The following is a 20,221-nucleotide window of genomic DNA, read 5'->3' on the forward strand; positions in this document are numbered from 1 at the left end:
TAAATGTGGACAAAAATTACGTCAATATATATAGGTTATATTTATTTTCGATTAATTGAAAATTAGAAATAAACTGTAAATTATTAACTTATAAATTATTGAACTTATTTAATAATTACGAATTATATATACTTATATAATTATTAGAGTAAATTAAAGCATTGTATCGAAGTACTGTACTTTTGACATTTCTATTAACGGATCAAATCAATATGGCTGTTCATAGCATATACATGCGTTTTCTTTCGATAAAGTGTAGAACCGCCTACAATTAAACGTTTTAATAATATTTTTTATTGAAAACAAAGCCCCTATTTGTATCAGATAAATATTTTTTTTGTTTAAACATGGCTGAAAATATACCAGTGTTAGAAGGATTTATATGTCCTATGTGTATGACCGAATTTAAAGCACCAGATGATTTACATAGACACTTTGAAGAATTTCATAATGATAATTCAGAGTTTCTTAAATCTTTTAAAGGTATAGATCAATTTTATATGTTTTTCTTTATATATAATATACGTATTATTGATATTATTATAAACTGATTCGACAATTTCTTTTAAATACTTTTCTGATTTGACAATTTCTTTTGACAATCTTTTTCTAGATTTAATTGACAAGGCTAAGAAGAAAATTTTAAAACAAGATGAAATACCAGAAGATTTTTCCTGTACAACAAATAATGAAAAACAAAAGTTAGAAATCAGTAGGGAACAACAAGAAGCAGGTGGTTACATATAATATTGCAATTTATTTTATCTACCTTAATTTTTAATTATGATATATTTATAGGTGTAACTAAATCGCACACAATATATTTCAAAGAAATAAGATTCAAGAGATTAGAACGTTATGAATCAGAAACAAACAAATTAAAAATAAGATTGAATAAACTATTAAATAATTTGCCATCTGATCCAGTCGATAGAAAAAGTATGCGAATAATATTTAAAACATATTTAATATTTTTGATATTAAATGTACTAATGCATTCATAAAATTGATTAATGCAAAACAGGACACGAGCAATGTATAGTGCCATGGATAGATGAAACAGTTGTCAATTTGTGTCCTACTTGTGCTAAAAAATTTCATGTTGCTAGAAGAAAACACCATTGTAGACTTTGCGGAGCTATCATGTGTCATAATTGTACTTTTTATTTGTCACTATTAGATGCTCGTAGGTATTAATAGCAAAATCAAATTGTGATTTTGCCAACTTGAAACTAATGAATTGTATAGTTCTTACTATAGATGCTGGATATAAAACAATATTTTTTAGGAAAAATGACAAGCCCTGTTTCTATACAAGGTGATTCTGCTGTTCCTCCAACATCCTCTCAAAAAGATTTTTCAGAACGTGTATTAAGCGCAGATATGGGACTTACAAAATTGGCAAGATCCCCATCAAGCGGTAGCTTGAATAGTGTTTTAGCTTTAATCAATGATTCTAATACAGAACACCACTTCAAGATCTGTACGCATTGTATGAATGTACTTGATGCTAAAGAAAGACAGAAAGAAAAACAATTTCATAAACCAATAGTATGTCAATTTTATCAAAAAATGAAATCACACATGGAAGAAACTATACAGATACTAGCAATGTATAATAAAATGAGCGAATCTTTAAGGTATTTTATTTCATTTATCTATTAGTTATTAATTCAATATTTTTATGTATTTAATAATATTGTCTAAACATATAATCTGTATTTAGAGAAGGAGAGTCTACTTATGATTTACAAGAAGCTCAAACATTACGTCTTAAGATTGCAAAATTGGGCGAGAATATAGATACAATTAGTAAAACAATTTTAGTTCTTGGTACAAGAGATGTGGAAAATTCGCCTCAAGGGCAAGAACTTAGATTGCATCAAATGGTTAGGGCGAGTGCAATGATATTTTTAAAAGAACAATTACTATCGATACAATCGTTGCCTTCGATAGAAGAATATGCCGCACTACAAGAAGAACGTCAAAAACGAATAGAACGTAAGGCTAACTATGAACAGAGATTACAAAAACAGAAATGGAAATCGAATGAACAGTATAAGACAGACACGCGAAGTTTGGAAAGTGATTCACTTGTAAAAGAATGCCAAGTAAGATTTTTATAATATTTAATGGTATAAAATTTTGTTGAATTTTTTCATAATAGAACGTCTATTTTTAAAGCAACAAATGGTTTTGGAAGAAGGTTGGAGTCCATCTAATAACACTCCTATGATGTCTTATTCTATGGATCCATTCATTGAACAAATGAGTAATTTAAAAGCATTTATAATACAAGCTGAAGCAGATGGTAAATATGATATAGCAGCTACTCTAGAAAGTAATCTTAAAGATCTGCAAAGTCACTATTTTACTACAAAAGAAAGTAATGACACCGAATAATAAAGGAAAGCTACAATGTTCCTAAGACAAACTTTAAAGTAATCCTCTGATATGTGATATGTGTTTTATATTTTCTTTTTTACAAGACACGAATTGTACCTTTCATTAGTAAAGTAAAATGTATGTAATATGAAAGAATCGTGTTTTAAATAATTATGTAATATTATTGGAAACATATTAACCTGATAATTGGGGAAGTCAGATTAATTTGTTACGAAGATTTAATTCATTTCACATAACTAAAGAATAAATAAATCATTTGCACTTCTCATTTCTTTTAAGAAAGCATTCTGTCTTCATCTATACTTATTTATATTTGTTCGATCGAAAATTTCCCCATTTAACAAGTTAATATTCATCAAACTCGGATTTATGATGTTAGTGATTTTGTTAATTTATGATAAATAATTGTATTGTACTTCTTACTTTTGGAATACATGTATAATATTTTACTGGAGTAATAATGTACATGCAAGTATATAAAATATATATGAAAATTTAATTAACATACACACATACATATGTATATATATATAACCCTTTTTCTCTCTCTCTCTCTCTCTCTCTCTCTCTTTCTTTCTCTCTCTCTCTCTCTCTCTCTCTCTCTCTCTCTCTCTCTCTCTCTCTCTCTTTTCGTATAACAAAGAATATAATTTTGTTTAAAGTACAGTATATATTAAAAAAGTATATAACAATCGATTCATTTCTATTTGTATATTCGTAATACGTTGAAGAAATTATATAAAATTAAATAAGATGTCAGTCTTAAAGTTTAGCTTTTAAGCTAATCATTAATTTTTCCAATTTCATAGCTTTTTGAAGATTACCACTGATCTTCAACTTTCCTGTCATAAATGCGGTTGTTGGTTTTAATTTACCTAAATTAAAAATAACAAATGAATACAAAAGGTAAATATAAGATAAAATAGAATAATATTTATATAAAAGATTTTTATTACCAGAGAACATTGCAAAGAATTGTTCCGAATTCATTGTAAGGATTGCATCTGGATCTTTTGGTTCACCTTTTCCAGTAGAACCATTACCATTTCTAAGATCTAAATACCATGTACTAGCTTCTTCTCCTGCATAATATATAAATGATTGTTTAAATATTATTTCGATGAATAGAAATATTAAAAACGAAATGGTAATGAAATAGCAATATTACCTTTCACATTGAATTGATATAGAGCATTAGTTTTGCTAACAAGATCTGCATTTAATTTATCATTAATAACAGAAAATATTTCTGCAACTTTTCCACTACCAAAATCAGCAGATTTCTGGGATGGCTGTTTAATTGTATCCTTTATAGTATTCAAATCGATTTTGGAATTAGTATAATCATCCAGGAAGAAATCAAGCATCAAATTATTTGCATTTTCTGTAAAAATTTATTTATTCAATGATTCTTTATTCTTAAAAAAAAAATGACAAAAGATATAAGAAATAATAAATACCTGGATTGCAAGCGTAATTTTTGAAATCAGTAATGCCTTCCTTTCTTAATATATCTTCGTCGATTAAAAATTGTCCGGTGACAGATCTACTATCTTTACAAATTAAAGCATAAACGGCGTCTGCCACAATTTCAGCTTTACGACTGTAATTACTAGAGTTCGGCCCTGTTAGCATCTCAATTGCAGCAGTATGAATGGCTAAATATTAATAACGATGCAGTAATTATTATTTTATTTAAAAATATTGCCAATTTTTTCCCAGAAATATCATAGCACAAATAATTTAATTTCTATAACATACCAGTTTTTGGCCATACAGCATTAACAGCAATACCATCTTGTTTAAACTCTTCTGCCATGCCAAGTACACATATGGACATTCCATATTTGGCCATAGTATATGCTAAATGATTTTGGAACCAAATTGGTTTCATATTCAATGGTGGACTTATGTTTACTATATGAGGATTAGCGCTCTTTTTTAGATAAGGTATACATAACTTTGACCTGTATTAATTTCATTATCATTATTATATTATGAAGATATTATATAAAGATTGATTAAGTATTAACGTAGAAAAGCAAATTAATTACTTACACAAGAAAAGTACCCCTTGCATTAATATTATTCATAAGATCATATTTTTTCATGTCTGTGGCCAGAGTACCTGTTAATGATATAGCACTTGCGTTGTTAACAACGATATCAATGCCACCAAATTTATTAATTGCATTTTCAACAGCAGATTTCACTTGTCCTTCATCTCTGATATCGACAATGCAAGGAAGGGCTTTACCACCTGCTTCTTCGACTAAACATTTCAAATATATATAATAATTTTAATTTACATATAAGTGAGAAATATACATGTAAGAATATTTAGATGCGTTATATATATATTATTAATATTGCTATATAATCACTTTCTGCAGCTGCACTGTAAACAGTGCCTGGTAATTTTGGATGAGGTTCTGCTGTTTTTGCAGCAACTACTATATTTGCTCCGTCTTTTGCTGCCTTTAAAGCAATACTCTTTCCAATACCTCGTGATGCACCCGTTATGAAAATAGTAAGTCCTGCCAATTTCCTGCATTTATATAGGATATTATTATAAAATTATTTATAACAGATTATAAATACAAAGGAGGAAAGGAGAGGGGAAAAAAGGATAAATGTAGAAAAGACAGATTAAATAATATTCGTATTTAGCTACATGTCTATGCACTTATATAGCATTTAATAAAATTATTAGAAAAATATATAAAAAATAATACATACCCTGTGTTTATCATGGTGCAGAAAGTATAAGAAGTATAATGATTATTATTTAAACGACAGGTGCGCACTAATATAGTGATCAAATTAAATTGGAAGTGAATTAATAGCTTAACAGCAATTAAAGAAAGTGAGAACACAAAAAAATATTCGTTAAATAATTATGGATGATTAGTCAACACAATAAAAAAATATAAACAAATTTAACTTATATATAAGTTTTACAAGGTTAATATAGACAATATTCGACCTTTGAACATGAATTACTATTACGATACGAATACACTACGTACTAGCGGTACAAAGTATAATTACACATTCATTTTCAACTTGATCGAAAAATTCGGATCATAAATTCCGAATCATTATTTATTTCTATATAATAAAATAAAATAATAAAGAATGGAATAATTTCGACATATATATAAATACATATACATATACATATATATATATATATATATATATATATATATTTATTTAATATTTTACGTTGATTTTTTTCCTTATAATTATAGGTTAACTAAGTATAACTCTGAAACTATTTATTTATTTATAATTAGAAAAAGCTTAACTTATATTTGATACATTTACTACTAAAATATAATCCATTTTTTTTTTCATTCATTGATCACTTGCGATTATTGATTGAGCACGTATTGTAATAACGAATTGTTGGTCCATTTGACGAAATTGTAGCTTTACGAAGTCTCTCGTATATGCTTTGATTCGTTGATGGAGTGAATCTTACACTCTTGTTGCATGATCTCAAATTTGGTGTAAAACTATAAAATTAAACGGATATACATACATAGTAATCATTTTTATTAGTTCATAGTAGTTCATTTTTATTTAATCATAAAAGTGTAATAATCAATGAAAATATTTAATGAATTATATTTAAAATTTACCTATCAATGTGCATTTTTCTTGCATCAATAAGCATGTCTCTACGATTAAAGGTAGACGGATTATTAGAAATTACATTGCTAGGATATGCAAATTTCATATTAATTGCTTCCATATTTTCTCGAAGTTTACGATACTTTTCAGTTATTATTTGCATATTTTGTGCAAGCTTATGATATTCTTCCTTCAATAAGTTATATTTTCTATCCTTAAAAATTAAATATAATAATAAAACGAAGAACGGAAGTAAGAAGATAAAGTTTTTTATAAAAAGTAATATATACAATTTGATAAAAACGTCTTAGAATAATTTTGGTTTGTGCACTTTGGAAATTTGCTATTTCAGGTAATGGTTGTATAGCTTCATTTAGAGGAATGAACAAAGATGCTATTTTAGGTAATAACGGTTCTTCCAATTGCAACGATGCAATTTCTCCATTATTACATCTTGGGCAAGGTCTCATACCTACATTAACATAATTAATATATACATATACATATATATTTATAATTAGAGTAAACGTATTTAGCCCTTGATAAAAGACATATATGTTGCTTTCTTATATTGCAATTAGATTCTTTATTTCTAATAGCAAGTTTTAAATGAGTACCTTCGTCTAGGCAATTGCCACAAAATATATGCCCACATTGAGTTATTCTAAATGCTTTCTTTCTTTTGCTTTTCGTAGAATAACATTTATTACAAATATAGCTATTCATTTGTCAATACGATATAATATACAAAGCAATAACGCATTTAATACTTTTAATGCAACTGATCTTAATGTTTTATCGGATAAAAATGAACCTTGTCTAATTTAATTAGGTTTTGATATACTTGCGTTACGTATTTCTTATTTCTTATTTCTTAAGAAATAATTTATCCTTTATAATATTTAATATAATTATAAATACATTGTAGAATTAGAAAAATAAAAATTCGAATCATAAGTATGAAGTATTTTTCATATGCGATTTTCGATAAATCGCATATGATAATTCGATATTTCATAGAACCAATCAGTTCAACACTTTTGAATTTTGACCAATCGATTATCGGTATTTAGATGAAATTTTATATGTTTGATTTTGTAAATTAAATATTATTCATTTGTATTATACAAAGCACAGATATAACGATAACATTTTACAATTTACATAATATAATATTATATATATATATATATATGTTATATTTATAATTAATATTAGGATATTTGCATCAGAGAATAATTATCTATCATATGTGTGTGTGTATATATATATATATAAAGTGTTTTATCATTTACATCATAAATCGATATCTTCTAATATATCTAGTAATTATATAGAAATGTTTCTTTTTCAATTTAATCATGTAAAAATGTAAATAAATTGTTTATATGTCTCTTGTGATATTTAAACAAAGAAAGTTTAACCCTTTTACAAAAATAAGAAATACAAAAATATGGACTAAATTTTGCTTTAAAAGTTTATCCAAATTTCATTATTTTCGAAAGTTATAAAGGTTTGAATTTTCTGCAATAGAAATTTTGGTCCTCAATGAGTTAGAAGATTTCGAATTCTAACACGTATATAAGTGGTAAAACACCATATATAGTAGAATACATGAGATTAACTTTATTACATTTTTTTTATAAAATGTATCCATTACTTATTAAAATCTGACGTATAAGCCATTATTAACCATGACGTATTTAATATAAAATGATAAAATTTTAATATTTGAAGATAAAATTGCAATAAAAACACATTCAATTTCAACTAATATTATTGTGGAATATTCTTTGCTGTTTGTATAAAATTATACATGATTTAAGATATACAATGGTAGATCATTAAAATAGAATTAATAAAGTTAAAAGATCTATACTTTAGTTTTATGTGTGAAGCTCTTAATGAAAGGGATCTAGTTAACTTTGTGTAAGTTGTACAGCACCATTTTGTCCAATCATTCCACTTTGCGATACTACTGCCAAGTTTGAAGATTCATTAATGCTAACAGGCGATCCAGAGTGATTATTTACATTTGTAGCAGCTAATGCTTTATTACGCAACTCAAATACTTGTTGTATCGCTTTACGGAAACATAAGAAATTATAATCTATAACACCTGCAATTCCATTATAATTCATAAATATGTGAATATAATCTTCATTTATAAACATTCAATATTATTTAAAAATATCTGAAAATAATCTCTTACCTTGCCTGTCAAAATTATCCTCTCTTAAAATGCAAACCAATGCTAGAAATTTATTTACTTCTCGTAGAAACAAAATTGTGCCATTATTTAATTTAATTAAACTAGAACTTTGATTATCAAACGCTGCCGCTTCTAAATCTTCTCTTAGTCTGTAAGAAAAGAAATATTATGATATAATAGTTATAAAGGAAATTTGTTAAAGTATTTAAATGAAATATATTTATTTACCCATATATGCAAGAGACATCGATCACTACGTCTATCATATCGCAACAAAGTTCGTAGCTTTGCATATCTACGGGAGAACTGTCTGTTGCTATATAAATTTTGGATACAACGTCAAATAGAAATGCTTTCTCAATTGCAGAATTCTGTAATATTATTCAGCTTGTTATGTTAAATAGGAATAATCCAGGAATAATAATAAACTAATATACATACTGATATAAGAATATTCAATAAATTTTCTAATGTTGGTAATTGTGGTATTAACTTTTGAACAACTTTACTAAAAGCTTCGAATATACTGTGATCATATATAGATGTCAAGTGAAAACTTAGATGTATCTGATCGCATCCTAAAATAAATTTATAATTAATTTATATGAATTTTCTTTATGCTTGTATCAGAATAATAATAATTGAATTTACCAGAATCTGCTAAATCGTCATTAGCCCTTGTGTGTATGTCCCTTTGCGTTTCCATTTTACAATCATCCGATAGTCCATCAACTTTATGAATGAAAACTTCAAATTTTATTGCTTGATTAACTTTATATGCTTTTGTAACCGTCAAATGAAGTTTATTTAGAGCTTCCATATAATCATCCTGTGCATCAATTACAAAGACCAATGCGCCACATCCTCCAAATATCATGTCGCTATCGAAAGTAGGATCAAAGAAATCAATTTGTCCTGGGAAATCCCAAATTTGAAATTGAACAAAGCTAGAATTACTTATATCATCTTTAATGACTTTATTTGTACTTTCCAAAAATAATGTTTCATTTGGTGACATTTTGTGAAAGACTACTTTTTGTATAGATGATTTTCCACTTCTAAAATATATTTAAGAAAATGAAATATGTATTAACATGAAGGGATATTAAAATCTTAATTATATATAATATTTGACAATTCGAATAAATAGCAAAATATATTTACCTTCTAAGACCCATTAAAAGTATCCTAGGTTTTTGTTCTCCAGCTAGAGGATCCGTAGATATTTCTGCTTCTCCATCAAAGGGAGCATATCCAAAATCCTTTGGAAATGAATCAACGTCATAACCTGGTTGAAACTGATCATCATCATCCTAAAGAATATAATAGATCATAAAAATAAGTAAACGATATTTTGTCTATAGCTCATTCAATAACAAAATAATAAATAACAATTTGAAATGTTTTCTTACCATGTTTCTTTTACAAGATTATTGCCCGTTCGTTAGCCGACTTTATTGAATTTCGTACAAGATTTAATTGTTTCGATATCATTAAAATGCAAGGAAATAATCAGACTTGCGATAAACGGGACAAGTCCAATGCTAATAACAAAGAGAAAGCATTAACTGACAGAAAGCACAGATCGCGTATATGATTCTTGAACGCAATGTCAAAATTTCAGATGATAAATACTAGAGTTTGTAAATTGTTACCCATTTATATATAAATCTACGATACCGACCTATTCTATATACTGTTTTTCTATCTATCGGTCACTTTATTACATATATTCCATTAATACCGATGAAAAATAAAACAAGAACAAAAACGAAAAAGAAATAAAATAAAATATATTTTTTCAAGTAAAATGATAGGAAAAAACATTTAATGAGAATATAATTAGGAGATATCTAATTGGTTCAATATTTATTTTCATTAAAGAATTTGCTTTTTAACGAACGATAATACAACTCGATATTTTCGATATTTCGATATTTCGATATGTTATGAATCGTCAGTGACAATATCGATAGTTATTGAAATCACGAACGAAATGTGTAGTGGCCACGAAGAGGAAGAAAGAGCGACTCGGGGCTCTTTTCCGGTTGTATAGTGTGGTGTGTGAGGTAATGAAATTCGAATACCTTAGGAAATCTATCATAATCCGACGACGTATTGAGCCTAATGATCTATCGTTAATAATACTTAACATATTTCTTTAACATATTTTCGAAACGGCATATATTTCTTCAAGATATATTATTATTTTTATAAAGATCGGTTTATAACCTTAATTTATATCACTCTATGCAACTCTCTTCAGCATCATTTCCAGTTTATCACATGTTGTATCAGTGATTCTATTATATTTGACAGTTTGTTTTTATAATATACATTTTTATGATGTGTTTAAGTTTACAAACGTTGACATATGAGTTTCATTAATTGCTCGTATAAGTGAATCTAAAAGTTGGTTATTTACATCAAAATATGATAATGTTATGGATATTGTAACAGAACCTGTATTGTTTCTAGTTATACCCAAACATCATATGTGCTATATTTTCTGTTTAAATAATTAATCCATAAATATACGTTTGTCTGTGTACATGCATACACATACATGCATAAAAATGAAAATTATCCTGTGTTAAGGATTTGTTTTAATTCAATACGATGGATCTCAAGTGCTCAATGCATATTTATGAGAAAATGATAGCGTACAACTAATTTTATTCCTTTTTCATTACAGAATGAAGCAAATAGTTACAAATCAGACGGTCAAAATCCCTGAGGGATTGACTGTAACAGTTAAGTCACGCTTGGTAACAGTCAAAGGACCAAGGGGTGTCCTAAAACGTTCTTTCAAACATCTCGCACTTGACATACGTGTAAGTATGATTTATTCAGAGTATAATGTATGAAGAAAATTATATATAATACGAAAAGTATATGCTGTATTTAGGAGAAATATTAATTTATAAGAAATACATTTCCATATGATGAGATATATTTGGATTCCCCTTCATTTTTTATAAATGACAACTTTATTCTGATACGGATGATAAAAACTAATCAATTAATTTCATATACATACGGTATTATTATATTTTCTTTTTTCTCTTTTTTTTTTTATAAACAATTACAGATGATTAATCCAAGGTTACTGAAAGTAGAGAAATGGTTTGGTACAAAGAAAGAATTAGCTGCAGTTCGTACTGTCTGTTCTCACATTGAAAATATGTTGAAAGGAGTGACAAAGGGATATCAGTACAAGATGCGTGCTGTATACGCTCATTTTCCCATCAACTGTGTAACAACTGAGAATAATACAGTTATTGAAATTCGTAACTTTTTGGGTGAGAAGTATATACGACGGGTTAAAATGGCTGCTGGTGTAACTGTTACGAACTCTGCCAAACAAAAGGATGAATTAATAATAGAAGGCAATTCATTAGAGGATGTTTCACGATCAGGTATACAATAAATACTGCAATACTTAATAAAATTTTGACATTTGATTAAAAAAATGTTTAATCACATATTTTTATTTCAGCTGCACTCATCCAGCAGTCAACTACTGTGAAAAACAAGGATATAAGAAAGTTCTTGGATGGACTTTATGTATCTGAAAAAACTACTGTTGTACAAGATGATGAATAAATGTTATTCTAGAAAAATGGATAACATTCTTTTTTATTGTATTATTAATTAAATAGATACTATATATAATGACGCATCATAATGTTAATATAATTTTAATTTTGTATCGTTTGATAATCAATCTTGAAACTTAATTCATACGTAAGACCTAAGATTTACACATAGTTTTTGAGGTAGTAACTGTGTAATACAGTATTTTATGCAAAATTGCCGCCATTTTTGTTTAGTAAATATATTTCCCGCGAAGGGGCGCGCAAGGGCAAGTACGCCGCATTAGACTGGATATAAATATTTGTAACATTATGATTGATATCTGGTGGTATTTTTTAAAAATTCTTATATTATATAAATAAATTGACAAGTATATAAAATAAATCTTAGAAAACATTAATAATGTCGAAAGAATTAGTAAACATTGATGGAAATGTAAAAAGAGTTCAGAAGGAAAACTTAACCCCATACAAAGTTGCAATTGTTATGTTGATAAAAGAATATTGTAATGAAAGTCGTAAAGGTGATTCTCATAAAAGATTTTATTTAATATAAGAGATTTTATTCCTTTGAATATATGTTATTGTAAAATATCTTCAATTATATTTTAGCTATTGTAGTGAGACGTGATTTTTGTTTGGCGGCAGTAAAGTTGATTCAGGTAAGCATTAACCAATTAATAAATTGTAAATAATATGAATGTAAATAGATTATCTCATTAAAAATTCTTTTTTCCTTTTTCTCTTTCTTTTATTTTTTTTTTTTTCTTCCTTTTCATTTACTTTTTTCTAGTCACCTGATATGGAAATGTATACTTTATTACATATGTTGTACAGCAGTGAACATATTTATTCATTTGGACATGAGCTAGAACTTCAATTAAATACATTATTAGACAAAGGCATTGAGGGATTCTTAGATTTATTTGATAGTCTTGGAAGATTAATGAAATCTACATTAGATCATGCTATTTCAGTGCCTTTATTGAATAAAAATTCTGTTCTTGGATTATATGTAAGAAGAATAATTATATTTTTTGAGAAGTTGCCGTTCGACCAAGCGGTTTTATTATATGAAGATCTTAAGAATTATGTTAAGAAAAAGTCTAGAAGTCCTGAGAATACTGATATCTCATCTTGTTTAAAATTGGACGAACCTTATATTTATAAGTAAGTTTTCCTTGAGACTTATTCATTGTTCGATGAATGACAAATACCTTTTAAAGTATTAAAATTGATAGTAATAAAAGTACTACTGTATGGAGCGGAAGGCAAGCAGAATTACTTGTTGCACAGCAAGCGCATGCATTAAAAATGGATGAACACAAAGCTATGTCGCCTGTTGATCTACAAATTCTTATAAGAAAACTTCTACGTTCTAGTCCTTATTATGCGGAAGCTGTAAGCATTTTCTTGTATAAAAATTTATTCTATTGAATATTTATTATTTTTGCACATATTCATTTCTTTCAGCATTATCTGAGCTATTTGAATTGCTTACGCATAAACGAATACTGCAGCGCAATAGATAGCCTTTATCATTGTTTCGACAGATTAGCACCATCAGAAAGTCGTTCTACGCCCGAAGATAAGTCTCGAACGCTGAGATATGCAGCTTTAAATCTTGCAGTACTTCATGCTCATTTTAATCATAAGTATGTTTTATATAATATCCTTATTTAGAGCACAATAATCAATACGTGTTTCTTATGAAGGAAAGTGGCCGAGGAAGCTTTGAAAGAAGCTATTATGATGGCACAAGAAGCAGGAGACAATGTCTGTTTGCAGCTAGCGCATGCTTGGATGTATTATCTCACCAGCGAAAAAAAGTATGTTTTTAATATTTGTGGCATCTAATTCATAATATGTATTTACTTTTATCAAATTTATTAATTTTTCAGAGGTCCTCTTATAGAAAGATCTCTTGGAAAAGCAAGTATGTTAGGAATTACATATACCACGGGTCTAGGGCTCATTGCTCTTTCCCATTATTCTACTTTAGAATCTAAGCCTCCTTCGCAAATTTTTGAGGTATGTTGTAACTCAAAGTCAAATTAAAAACATTTTTTATATTTAGTGTTGATATGTTTGTTCTAGACATTAATGAAATCAGATGTATTGAATTGTCAACATTCTATGATCGATCTAATGTCATTGACTTATTCCGAAAAATCGGCACTCTGGGCATATTACGGAAAGATGGAACTTTCGTCGGTTTGTGCACAACTTCTTCTTCTACATAATGCAGGAAATAAAAAGCAAAATATATTCAATGGAACTTCAACTTGTCAAGCAGTTGTAAATGTTGCAAATATATTAGTAGAATTTGGCGAATATGATCTTGTTGACATTGTATTAGCACATGCCAAAGAAAGATTTCCGAATCATCCATCAAATAAGGTTTAAAAATAATCTAGTTGTATCGGAGTAATTTATGTTCAAATATTCTATAATGAAAAATTTCTATAAAAAAATTTACAGATGTGGATGTTGTGCGAACAATTATATGAATTTACAAAAATGATGAGACGCGAAAAGTGGAGCGAAGCTGATGCAATAGCTTCTCGTATATCTAGTTTGGATCCATTGGAATCTAAATTTAGGTAATGCGTATGCGATATGTTTTTTTAACACTAGAAAGACCGAAACTTAGTATATACCTATATTGCCCAAAAGCAGTCAAAATGGCAGCATTGTGAACGAATAACTAATGTGTTTTGAAATTTGTTTAAAATTTATTTTTAATACTTTTTTATATTATTTACAGTTATATAACAAGTTATTAGTATATATTAACAAAAAGAAAAAAATTCTAAGAAATTGTTTCATTATATACATAATTGTTTTTCTAATTGAAATTAAAAAGCAGTCAAAATGACTACCTTGTGCAATCTAGTGTTAATATATGATAATAATAGAAAATTATTTTATATTATAAAAATATTCTTGGTCTTTTGAAATTTTAGGCAAGCAGAAGTTTCTTTAGCCAAAGGAGACTATCCAAATACTTTGCATCTAATCGACAATATTGAAAAGATCCCCAATATAACACCAGAAAATCGAGTACGTGCTATGATTCTTCTGAGTGAAATAATGTGCGTATCTTTCTTGTCGGGAAACGAAACCGTGGGAATTAATTCCCTAGTAATTCTTAACAAAGCACTGGAATTAGCTACTCATAACCATTTATCCTTTTACGAAGCTCTTATCAAAATGCATCTCGCGAATATACAAGTAATTATATCAAGATTAATGTAATTTGTTAGGGTACATGTATATTTATTTACGTTCATAACAAGTATACATATATTATATCTTTTTTTTTATAGTTACTCATGGGATTACCTTCATTAGCAATGAATTTGGTTGATGAAGCTATCACGCATACTTTAGCTCATGGTGGATGTTATGAACAAGGGAGAGCACTTATTTTATATGCTAAATGTTTAGTTGGTACTGCTACTTCAACTTCAACAAAGTTACGAAAGGAAATGATCTTAAATGCCATAAAAGCGTTGTCTAAAGCAAGAGATCATTTTAACAAAGTCGAAGCTTTTGGCAAAATACGCAGTGTATTGAGTTTACAAAGTATAATGTACAATGAAATAGACATGAAATTTGAACGAAATCAGTGTTCATTTGAATTGCGCCAATTTGAGGAACAGTTTCCTACTAAATTGGATAATATTTGTTTATATTAAAACGAAATAGATGTATTAGGCTATAAAATAATTTATACATTTATTTTTGTAACTATTCTTTGCCATTTTTATTTAATCTAAGTTAATTTGTTTTTAATAGAGATTAATAATAATGTGACATTTTGTCCAGATGCATTACACAAGACTGATATATGTAACAATATAGTTTACATTGATGTTAAACACACGACACACAAAGATTATTAATTCTTTATAATCAATATACTTGTTCATGCCAATATACTGTGTTAAAATTCGAATTATATTTTCAGTTATTGGTAAGACTGATTAGTAAGGCTATTCAAGATTGGTCAAGATAGAAAAAATAAATAGTTTATGTATGACATACACACAACTAATAACTGACCAACAAATATAGACATATATTGAATGCTTATAAGAGAATTCTTCGAAATGATAACTGATAGTTTTTTGTTTAGATAAGTCAAACTTTTGTGCACGCAATGGGAACTCCCTTTTTATTGTCAGGGATGCAAAGATTTCGTTCGATTTTCACTGCGATATTTCAGTAATAGAAAGTGATTAGAAAGTGGTTTGAGTTTCGTTCGTGGAAAGATACAAAGAAGGACATAGAGTAAGTTTATTAATAATAATTAAAAATATTATGATATATATATATATATATATATATATATATATATATATATATAACATAGCAGGAAAGAAAGGATTATTTGTTATTACGTTTGCTATTAATTTTATTCTTTATTTTTATACTTCAATCCTTTTTGTCAATCATATATTTCTATAAGAAAATTTAACACAATTTAATGTGAATAGAGTTACATACATACTACATACGTCTTTGATTATTTATAATATGATAATAATATATAAAAATTTTTGAAATATAGGGCTAGAAACAAAATGACTGAGAACTTGAATATAGAAACCCAGATTATATATAATAAAGAAGTGTAAGTAAAATTGCATTAAATTTATACATTAGTTTGATATTGATTAATTTAATTGATTAAAATTTTTTAACATTAGTGGTTATGATAACATTATTGGTCAATTACCAATTTTAAAATTTCCTGAAGTACCTAAACCAAAAGATTTAATAATTGCTCTGAAAAATAATTTGAAGATTACCGATAATAACAGCCTGAAGGTTCAAAATTATACAAAATGCATTGAAAGTCTTACAAAAATTAATAAGATACAACAAGAGAACTATTTATTTCTATTTAAAATTTTATTATACATGGAAGAATTTGCAAAATCTATGGAAATAACTAAACATAATTTAAAATGCCAAGAAATAAAACAATTTTCAAACAATATATTTAATATATTTGTACCCACTTTAAATATTGACGATCCTTTTGTCAAAATGGAAGATAAGATTATATTGGTAGACTTAAAAGGTCGTTCATATAATGCTCAAATTATACAAATTTTAAACAAAAATATATACGTTGAGGTTCCTAAGAAGTAAGTAAGACAATGAAAGTATTTTGTATGTTTACATAGTCATTTATAATCATTTATCTGCTATATAATATCTTCCAAAGTTTTATTTTAATTACATACTTAATTACGTTACAGATTTGTATATAACTATGTTACGGATAATAAATACGACATAAGATTTATATATTCAGATTGGTCTATGAAATGTTGTCATTATGCATTACATTTAGTTAATAACTATAATCTTACATCGTTAATGTATCCAACATTCAGAACAAATACAAAATATTTGAAATCGTAAGTTATTTATCACTGTGTTATATTTGGTTACAATTTTATTCTAAATATTTATGCTTTTACAGAGATTTAAATTGGTTGAATAAGTCTGTAAAAGAAAATGCTGAACAAAAACAAGCAGTGGTAAATATTTTAAGTATGACTGCTTATCCTGCACCATATATATTATTTGGGCCACCTGGTACTGGAAAAACTGCTACATTGGTTGAATTAATTTGCCAGGTATTTACGATGAAAATTGTTAATATAACAAATAATTTTTTCTATAATTATCTCTTAATTAATGCACACAATTTTGTTGAGGGACGCAGATATGGCAGCAAGGTACATCAAAAAGTGTATTGGTTTGTGCTTCGTCTAATGCAGCTATAGATGAAATTACAAAAAGATTATTAAAATATATACCTGCAAATGAAATGCATAGGATGTATCCACGTTGCAAAAAAAGGTATACAAAATGTATAAATAACAAAATGATAAAATATTAGAATATATTATTGGATTACATCATTTGTAATATGTATATTTGTATACGCATGCTACTCTTATTTTATAGGTCCGATGTAGATCCTATTATCTATCCTTGCACTAATTTTGTAGATGATACAAATATCTTTTTACCCAAGGAAATTTTATTACTTAAAAAGATTATTCTCACTACGATAATTTCATGTACTAGGTATGTAGATCATCTTGATACATGATATAATATTTCTATTAAAAACAAAAAACCAAAAAATCCAACATGATCTCGTGTATAATTTATGTTCTATATAGAAAATATTGTTGTAGGCTTTTTACAGCAAATATAAAGGAAAGTCACTTTTCTTTTGTAATCATTGATGAAGCAAGTCAATCTATAGAACCAGAAACATTAATACCGTTTTTGTTAGCATGTATAAAAGACGACGAAAACAAAGGTTCGTTGCAAGCACAAATTGTTATTGCAGGCGATCCTTGTCAATTGGGACCTTCTATTCAATCAAAAATAGCAGAACCGTTGTTAGGTAATATTGGGTCATATATTTTTTTTTTATTTCTCTGTAATTGAATTTTTTCATGGATTTATATTAAATTCGACATTGTCGTAATTTGATCATAGGTATATCAATGTTAGAGAGGTTAATGGAATTTCCTGTATATAAACAAGACAAAAAAAACAAATATAATCCGCATTACATAACGAAATTAATACGAAATTTTCGAAGTCACAGAAGTATATTACACGTGCCTAACGAAATATTTTATAATAATGAATTAATTGCTTGCGGAGGTCCAGAAATCAATGCGGCAATAGGATGGTCAATATTGCCAAATAAGAAATTTCCTTTAATATTTCATGCATCGAATGGTAAAGAAAAGAGAGCAGAAAATTCGTCGAGGTAAGAATGTATGTAGTGTATATATTTTGTAAAATCGTTTTTTCTAATCAAGTATATGTTATAAGTAAAAATTATTAATTTATAGTGTTTATAATCTTCAAGAAATATCTATCGCAATGAAGTATTTAAGATTATTATTGAACAAGAAGTTTGGAACTTTACAAATTAAGCAAAATCATATAGGTATTGTAGCACCGTTCAGGCAACAACAAATTAAAATAAATATGGAATTAAAAAAAAGAAATTGGGAAAATATAAATGTTGGCACCGTAGAAACGTATCAAGGACGTGAAAAAGAAATAATTATTTTGACCACAGTACGGTCTCGTCGATTTATGCACGATGGAAAACAACATATTGGATTTTTATCTAACAAAAAAGTATTTAAAATTATTTTATACAGCAGATGTTTGAAGATAAATATGATAAATAGAAAAGTAATATAAAATATATGTTTTTCAGAGATTCAATGTTGCTGTTACTAGAGCAAAATGTTTACTTATTGTAATAGGGAATCCAACAGTCCTACAGACTGATAATTGTTGGAAATTATTAATGGAATATTGCAAACAAAATAATGCATACATTGAAAATTCTTATACAACTGCACGTATATTTGAAAAAGAAGAATACGATTTTAATTATTTTTAGATATTACATAATTAGTTATCGCATAATTATACACGCATAGTTATATCGCACAGTTAGTACAATATCATGATAAAATGAGTTAAGTTACAATGAAAATAATAGATATTATTTGTATTATTGGGGAATTTAAATATTTTCATTTTTTTTTTTTTTTATTTTTTTATTTTTTATTTTCAGTTGCCATTTATTCACTATTATGAACGAAGAATCAAATAAAACTATGAATAATTTTATGCCAATCCTTCGTACATTTATTGATATATTCTTATCGATGTAGCATTTTAATCATATGTATGTGTATACTAGATTTATTATATATTTAATGAAGTTATCGAATGTTTCTAAAGGTATGTAGAAAGCAAATGTCGTTTGTGATTTCTTTTTACATTGAATGACTACTTTTATTTAATTTTGATCATCCATTGTTTATATTTTTTGTTAAGTTAAAAAAGAAAAAAAAAAAGAAGGAAACAAAAGAAAACTGTCTTCTCATTAATCCATCGTCCTACACTTGCATTTATAAACACCGAGAATCGTAATAACTGTAGCGCGATTTGCGATACAAAGAGCATTACAACGAGGGAGAGAAAGAGATATATAGATAGATAGTATCGAAGGTATAAACAAGACAAACGAAAGAGGCACAGTCACGAGAAATAATTTATTCAGGCAATTGAAAACACATTGCATCGAGCCGATTGGTACGTTCTGTCAATCGAATCAATCAGGACAATGATTTTTCAAACAAGACACATATGAAAAGAGTAATGATCGATTTCTTCATTTTTCTTTTTTTCGTTTACACACACACACACACACACACACACACACACACACATATATATATATATATACATAAATATGCGTACAGCGACAAACAGATTTTTCTTTTCAAAACTA

The 20,221-nt window shown here is 27.3% G+C and overlaps 7 protein-coding genes across 11 annotated transcripts; 4 read left to right on the top strand and 3 right to left on the bottom strand.

Moving 5' to 3' along the window:
* The first annotated feature begins 198 nt into the window (after nucleotides 1-198).
* LOC124431248 (rabenosyn-5) lies at nucleotides 199-2,915 on the top strand. The gene is made up of 7 exons (XM_046978903.1): nucleotides 199-483; nucleotides 614-733; nucleotides 799-939; nucleotides 1,025-1,186; nucleotides 1,289-1,640; nucleotides 1,727-2,111; nucleotides 2,185-2,915. Exons 1-7 carry the CDS (start codon nucleotides 348-350, stop codon nucleotides 2,401-2,403), a joined length of 1,515 nt encoding a protein of 504 aa, XP_046834859.1. The 5' UTR covers nucleotides 199-347; the 3' UTR covers nucleotides 2,404-2,915.
* Nucleotides 2,916-3,033: 118 nt separating this feature from the next.
* LOC124431260 (hydroxysteroid dehydrogenase-like protein 2) lies at nucleotides 3,034-5,554 on the bottom strand. The gene is made up of 8 exons (XM_046978941.1): nucleotides 5,146-5,554; nucleotides 4,791-4,954; nucleotides 4,465-4,678; nucleotides 4,168-4,373; nucleotides 3,867-4,064; nucleotides 3,575-3,790; nucleotides 3,363-3,488; nucleotides 3,034-3,281 (listed from the first exon to the last, which is right to left on the bottom strand). The coding sequence occupies exons 1-8, from the start codon at nucleotides 5,157-5,159 to the stop codon at nucleotides 3,169-3,171; spliced, it is 1,251 nt and encodes a 416-aa protein (XP_046834897.1). The 5' UTR covers nucleotides 5,160-5,554; the 3' UTR covers nucleotides 3,034-3,168.
* A 116-nt stretch (nucleotides 5,555-5,670) lies between these two features.
* LOC124431262 (RING finger protein nenya-like) lies at nucleotides 5,671-7,656 on the bottom strand. Its single transcript, XM_046978943.1, has 4 exons — nucleotides 6,663-7,656; nucleotides 6,336-6,517; nucleotides 6,054-6,259; nucleotides 5,671-5,927 (listed from the first exon to the last, which is right to left on the bottom strand). The coding sequence occupies exons 1-4, from the start codon at nucleotides 6,769-6,771 to the stop codon at nucleotides 5,774-5,776; spliced, it is 651 nt and encodes a 216-aa protein (XP_046834899.1). The 5' UTR covers nucleotides 6,772-7,656; the 3' UTR covers nucleotides 5,671-5,773.
* A 148-nt stretch (nucleotides 7,657-7,804) lies between these two features.
* Nucleotides 7,805-10,061, bottom strand: LOC124431261 (ras-related GTP-binding protein C). The gene is made up of 7 exons (XM_046978942.1): nucleotides 9,670-10,061; nucleotides 9,422-9,570; nucleotides 8,909-9,315; nucleotides 8,699-8,835; nucleotides 8,486-8,628; nucleotides 8,258-8,406; nucleotides 7,805-8,164 (listed from the first exon to the last, which is right to left on the bottom strand). The coding sequence occupies exons 1-7, from the start codon at nucleotides 9,670-9,672 to the stop codon at nucleotides 7,965-7,967; spliced, it is 1,188 nt and encodes a 395-aa protein (XP_046834898.1). The 5' UTR covers nucleotides 9,673-10,061; the 3' UTR covers nucleotides 7,805-7,964.
* Nucleotides 10,062-10,201: 140 nt separating this feature from the next.
* Nucleotides 10,202-11,884, top strand: LOC124431263 (60S ribosomal protein L9). Its single transcript, XM_046978944.1, has 4 exons — nucleotides 10,202-10,326; nucleotides 10,953-11,091; nucleotides 11,349-11,676; nucleotides 11,757-11,884. Exons 2-4 carry the CDS (start codon nucleotides 10,954-10,956, stop codon nucleotides 11,861-11,863), a joined length of 573 nt encoding a protein of 190 aa, XP_046834900.1. The 5' UTR covers nucleotides 10,202-10,326; nucleotide 10,953; the 3' UTR covers nucleotides 11,864-11,884.
* A 29-nt stretch (nucleotides 11,885-11,913) lies between these two features.
* On the top strand, nucleotides 11,914-15,609 carry LOC124431257 (anaphase-promoting complex subunit 5). The gene is made up of 11 exons (XM_046978919.1): nucleotides 11,914-12,377; nucleotides 12,466-12,515; nucleotides 12,647-13,023; nucleotides 13,095-13,254; nucleotides 13,327-13,508; nucleotides 13,569-13,682; nucleotides 13,755-13,884; nucleotides 13,951-14,253; nucleotides 14,335-14,456; nucleotides 14,820-15,087; nucleotides 15,183-15,609. Exons 1-11 carry the CDS (start codon nucleotides 12,257-12,259, stop codon nucleotides 15,552-15,554), a joined length of 2,199 nt encoding a protein of 732 aa, XP_046834875.1. The 5' UTR covers nucleotides 11,914-12,256; the 3' UTR covers nucleotides 15,555-15,609.
* Nucleotides 15,610-16,008: 399 nt separating this feature from the next.
* LOC124431258 (putative helicase mov-10-B.1) lies at nucleotides 16,009-20,175 on the top strand. 5 transcript variants are annotated; one of them, XR_006943953.1, is made up of 12 exons: nucleotides 16,009-16,149; nucleotides 16,430-16,492; nucleotides 16,569-17,012; nucleotides 17,127-17,288; nucleotides 17,354-17,510; nucleotides 17,600-17,736; nucleotides 17,845-17,967; nucleotides 18,081-18,295; nucleotides 18,391-18,670; nucleotides 18,756-19,050; nucleotides 19,133-19,373; nucleotides 19,499-20,175. XR_006943953.1 is itself a non-coding variant. In XM_046978920.1 (11 exons), the coding sequence occupies exons 2-11, from the start codon at nucleotides 16,443-16,445 to the stop codon at nucleotides 19,319-19,321; spliced, it is 2,052 nt and encodes a 683-aa protein (XP_046834876.1). In that variant the 5' UTR covers nucleotides 16,009-16,149; nucleotides 16,430-16,442; the 3' UTR covers nucleotides 19,322-20,175. The 5 variants fall into 5 exon arrangements, 4 of the variants coding, with proteins under 4 accessions (XP_046834876.1, XP_046834877.1, XP_046834879.1 ...); XM_046978920.1 differs by having other exon boundaries at nucleotides 19,133-20,175; XM_046978921.1 differs by lacking the exon at nucleotides 16,569-17,012 and having other exon boundaries at nucleotides 19,133-20,175.
* The last annotated feature ends 46 nt before the right edge of the window (nucleotides 20,176-20,221 follow it).

This window comes from Vespa crabro, chromosome 20 (assembly GCF_910589235.1).
Source record: "Vespa crabro chromosome 20, iyVesCrab1.2, whole genome shotgun sequence".
Lineage (NCBI taxonomy): Eukaryota > Metazoa > Arthropoda > Insecta > Hymenoptera > Vespidae > Vespa > Vespa crabro.

Excerpts from the sequence above, each read along its gene's own strand:
- LOC124431261 (XM_046978942.1), bottom strand. Across the intron at positions 9,316-9,421 it reads CTTTTAATGGGTCTTAGAAG|AAGTGGAAAATCATCTATAC; the intron begins GTAAATATATTT and ends AATATATTTTAG. Across the intron at positions 8,629-8,698 it reads TATTGAATATTCTTATATCA|AATTCTGCAATTGAGAAAGC; the intron begins GTATGTATATTA and ends ATAATATTACAG.
- LOC124431258 (XM_046978920.1), top strand. The coding sequence starts at position 16,443 with ATGACTGAGAACTTGAATATAGAAACCCAGATTATATATAATAAAGAA. Across the intron at positions 18,296-18,390 it reads AATAGCAGAACCGTTGTTAG|GTATATCAATGTTAGAGAGG; the intron begins GTAATATTGGGT and ends ATTTGATCATAG. Across the intron at positions 19,051-19,132 it reads GATTTTTATCTAACAAAAAA|AGATTCAATGTTGCTGTTAC; the intron begins GTATTTAAAATT and ends TATGTTTTTCAG.
- LOC124431248 (XM_046978903.1), top strand. The coding sequence starts at position 348 with ATGGCTGAAAATATACCAGTGTTAGAAGGATTTATATGTCCTATGTGT. Across the intron at positions 484-613 it reads GTTTCTTAAATCTTTTAAAG|ATTTAATTGACAAGGCTAAG; the intron begins GTATAGATCAAT and ends ATCTTTTTCTAG. Across the intron at positions 1,641-1,726 it reads AAAATGAGCGAATCTTTAAG|AGAAGGAGAGTCTACTTATG; the intron begins GTATTTTATTTC and ends ATCTGTATTTAG.
- LOC124431262 (XM_046978943.1), bottom strand. The coding sequence starts at position 6,771 with ATGAATAGCTATATTTGTAATAAATGTTATTCTACGAAAAGCAAAAGA. Across the intron at positions 6,518-6,662 it reads TGGCAATTGCCTAGACGAAG|GTATGAGACCTTGCCCAAGA; the intron begins GTACTCATTTAA and ends ATGTTAATGTAG. Across the intron at positions 5,928-6,053 it reads AGAAAAATGCACATTGATAG|TTTTACACCAAATTTGAGAT; the intron begins GTAAATTTTAAA and ends TTAATTTTATAG.
- LOC124431263 (XM_046978944.1), top strand. The coding sequence starts at position 10,954 with ATGAAGCAAATAGTTACAAATCAGACGGTCAAAATCCCTGAGGGATTG. Across the intron at positions 11,092-11,348 it reads ATCTCGCACTTGACATACGT|ATGATTAATCCAAGGTTACT; the intron begins GTAAGTATGATT and ends AAACAATTACAG. Across the intron at positions 11,677-11,756 it reads AGAGGATGTTTCACGATCAG|CTGCACTCATCCAGCAGTCA; the intron begins GTATACAATAAA and ends TTTTTATTTCAG.
- LOC124431257 (XM_046978919.1), top strand. The coding sequence starts at position 12,257 with ATGTCGAAAGAATTAGTAAACATTGATGGAAATGTAAAAAGAGTTCAG. Across the intron at positions 12,516-12,646 it reads CGGCAGTAAAGTTGATTCAG|TCACCTGATATGGAAATGTA; the intron begins GTAAGCATTAAC and ends ACTTTTTTCTAG. Across the intron at positions 13,885-13,950 it reads CTCCTTCGCAAATTTTTGAG|ACATTAATGAAATCAGATGT; the intron begins GTATGTTGTAAC and ends TGTTTGTTCTAG.
- LOC124431260 (XM_046978941.1), bottom strand. Across the intron at positions 4,065-4,167 it reads TGCTGTATGGCCAAAAACTG|CCATTCATACTGCTGCAATT; the intron begins GTATGTTATAGA and ends ATTAATATTTAG. Across the intron at positions 3,489-3,574 it reads ATATCAATTCAATGTGAAAG|GAGAAGAAGCTAGTACATGG; the intron begins GTAATATTGCTA and ends TATATTATGCAG.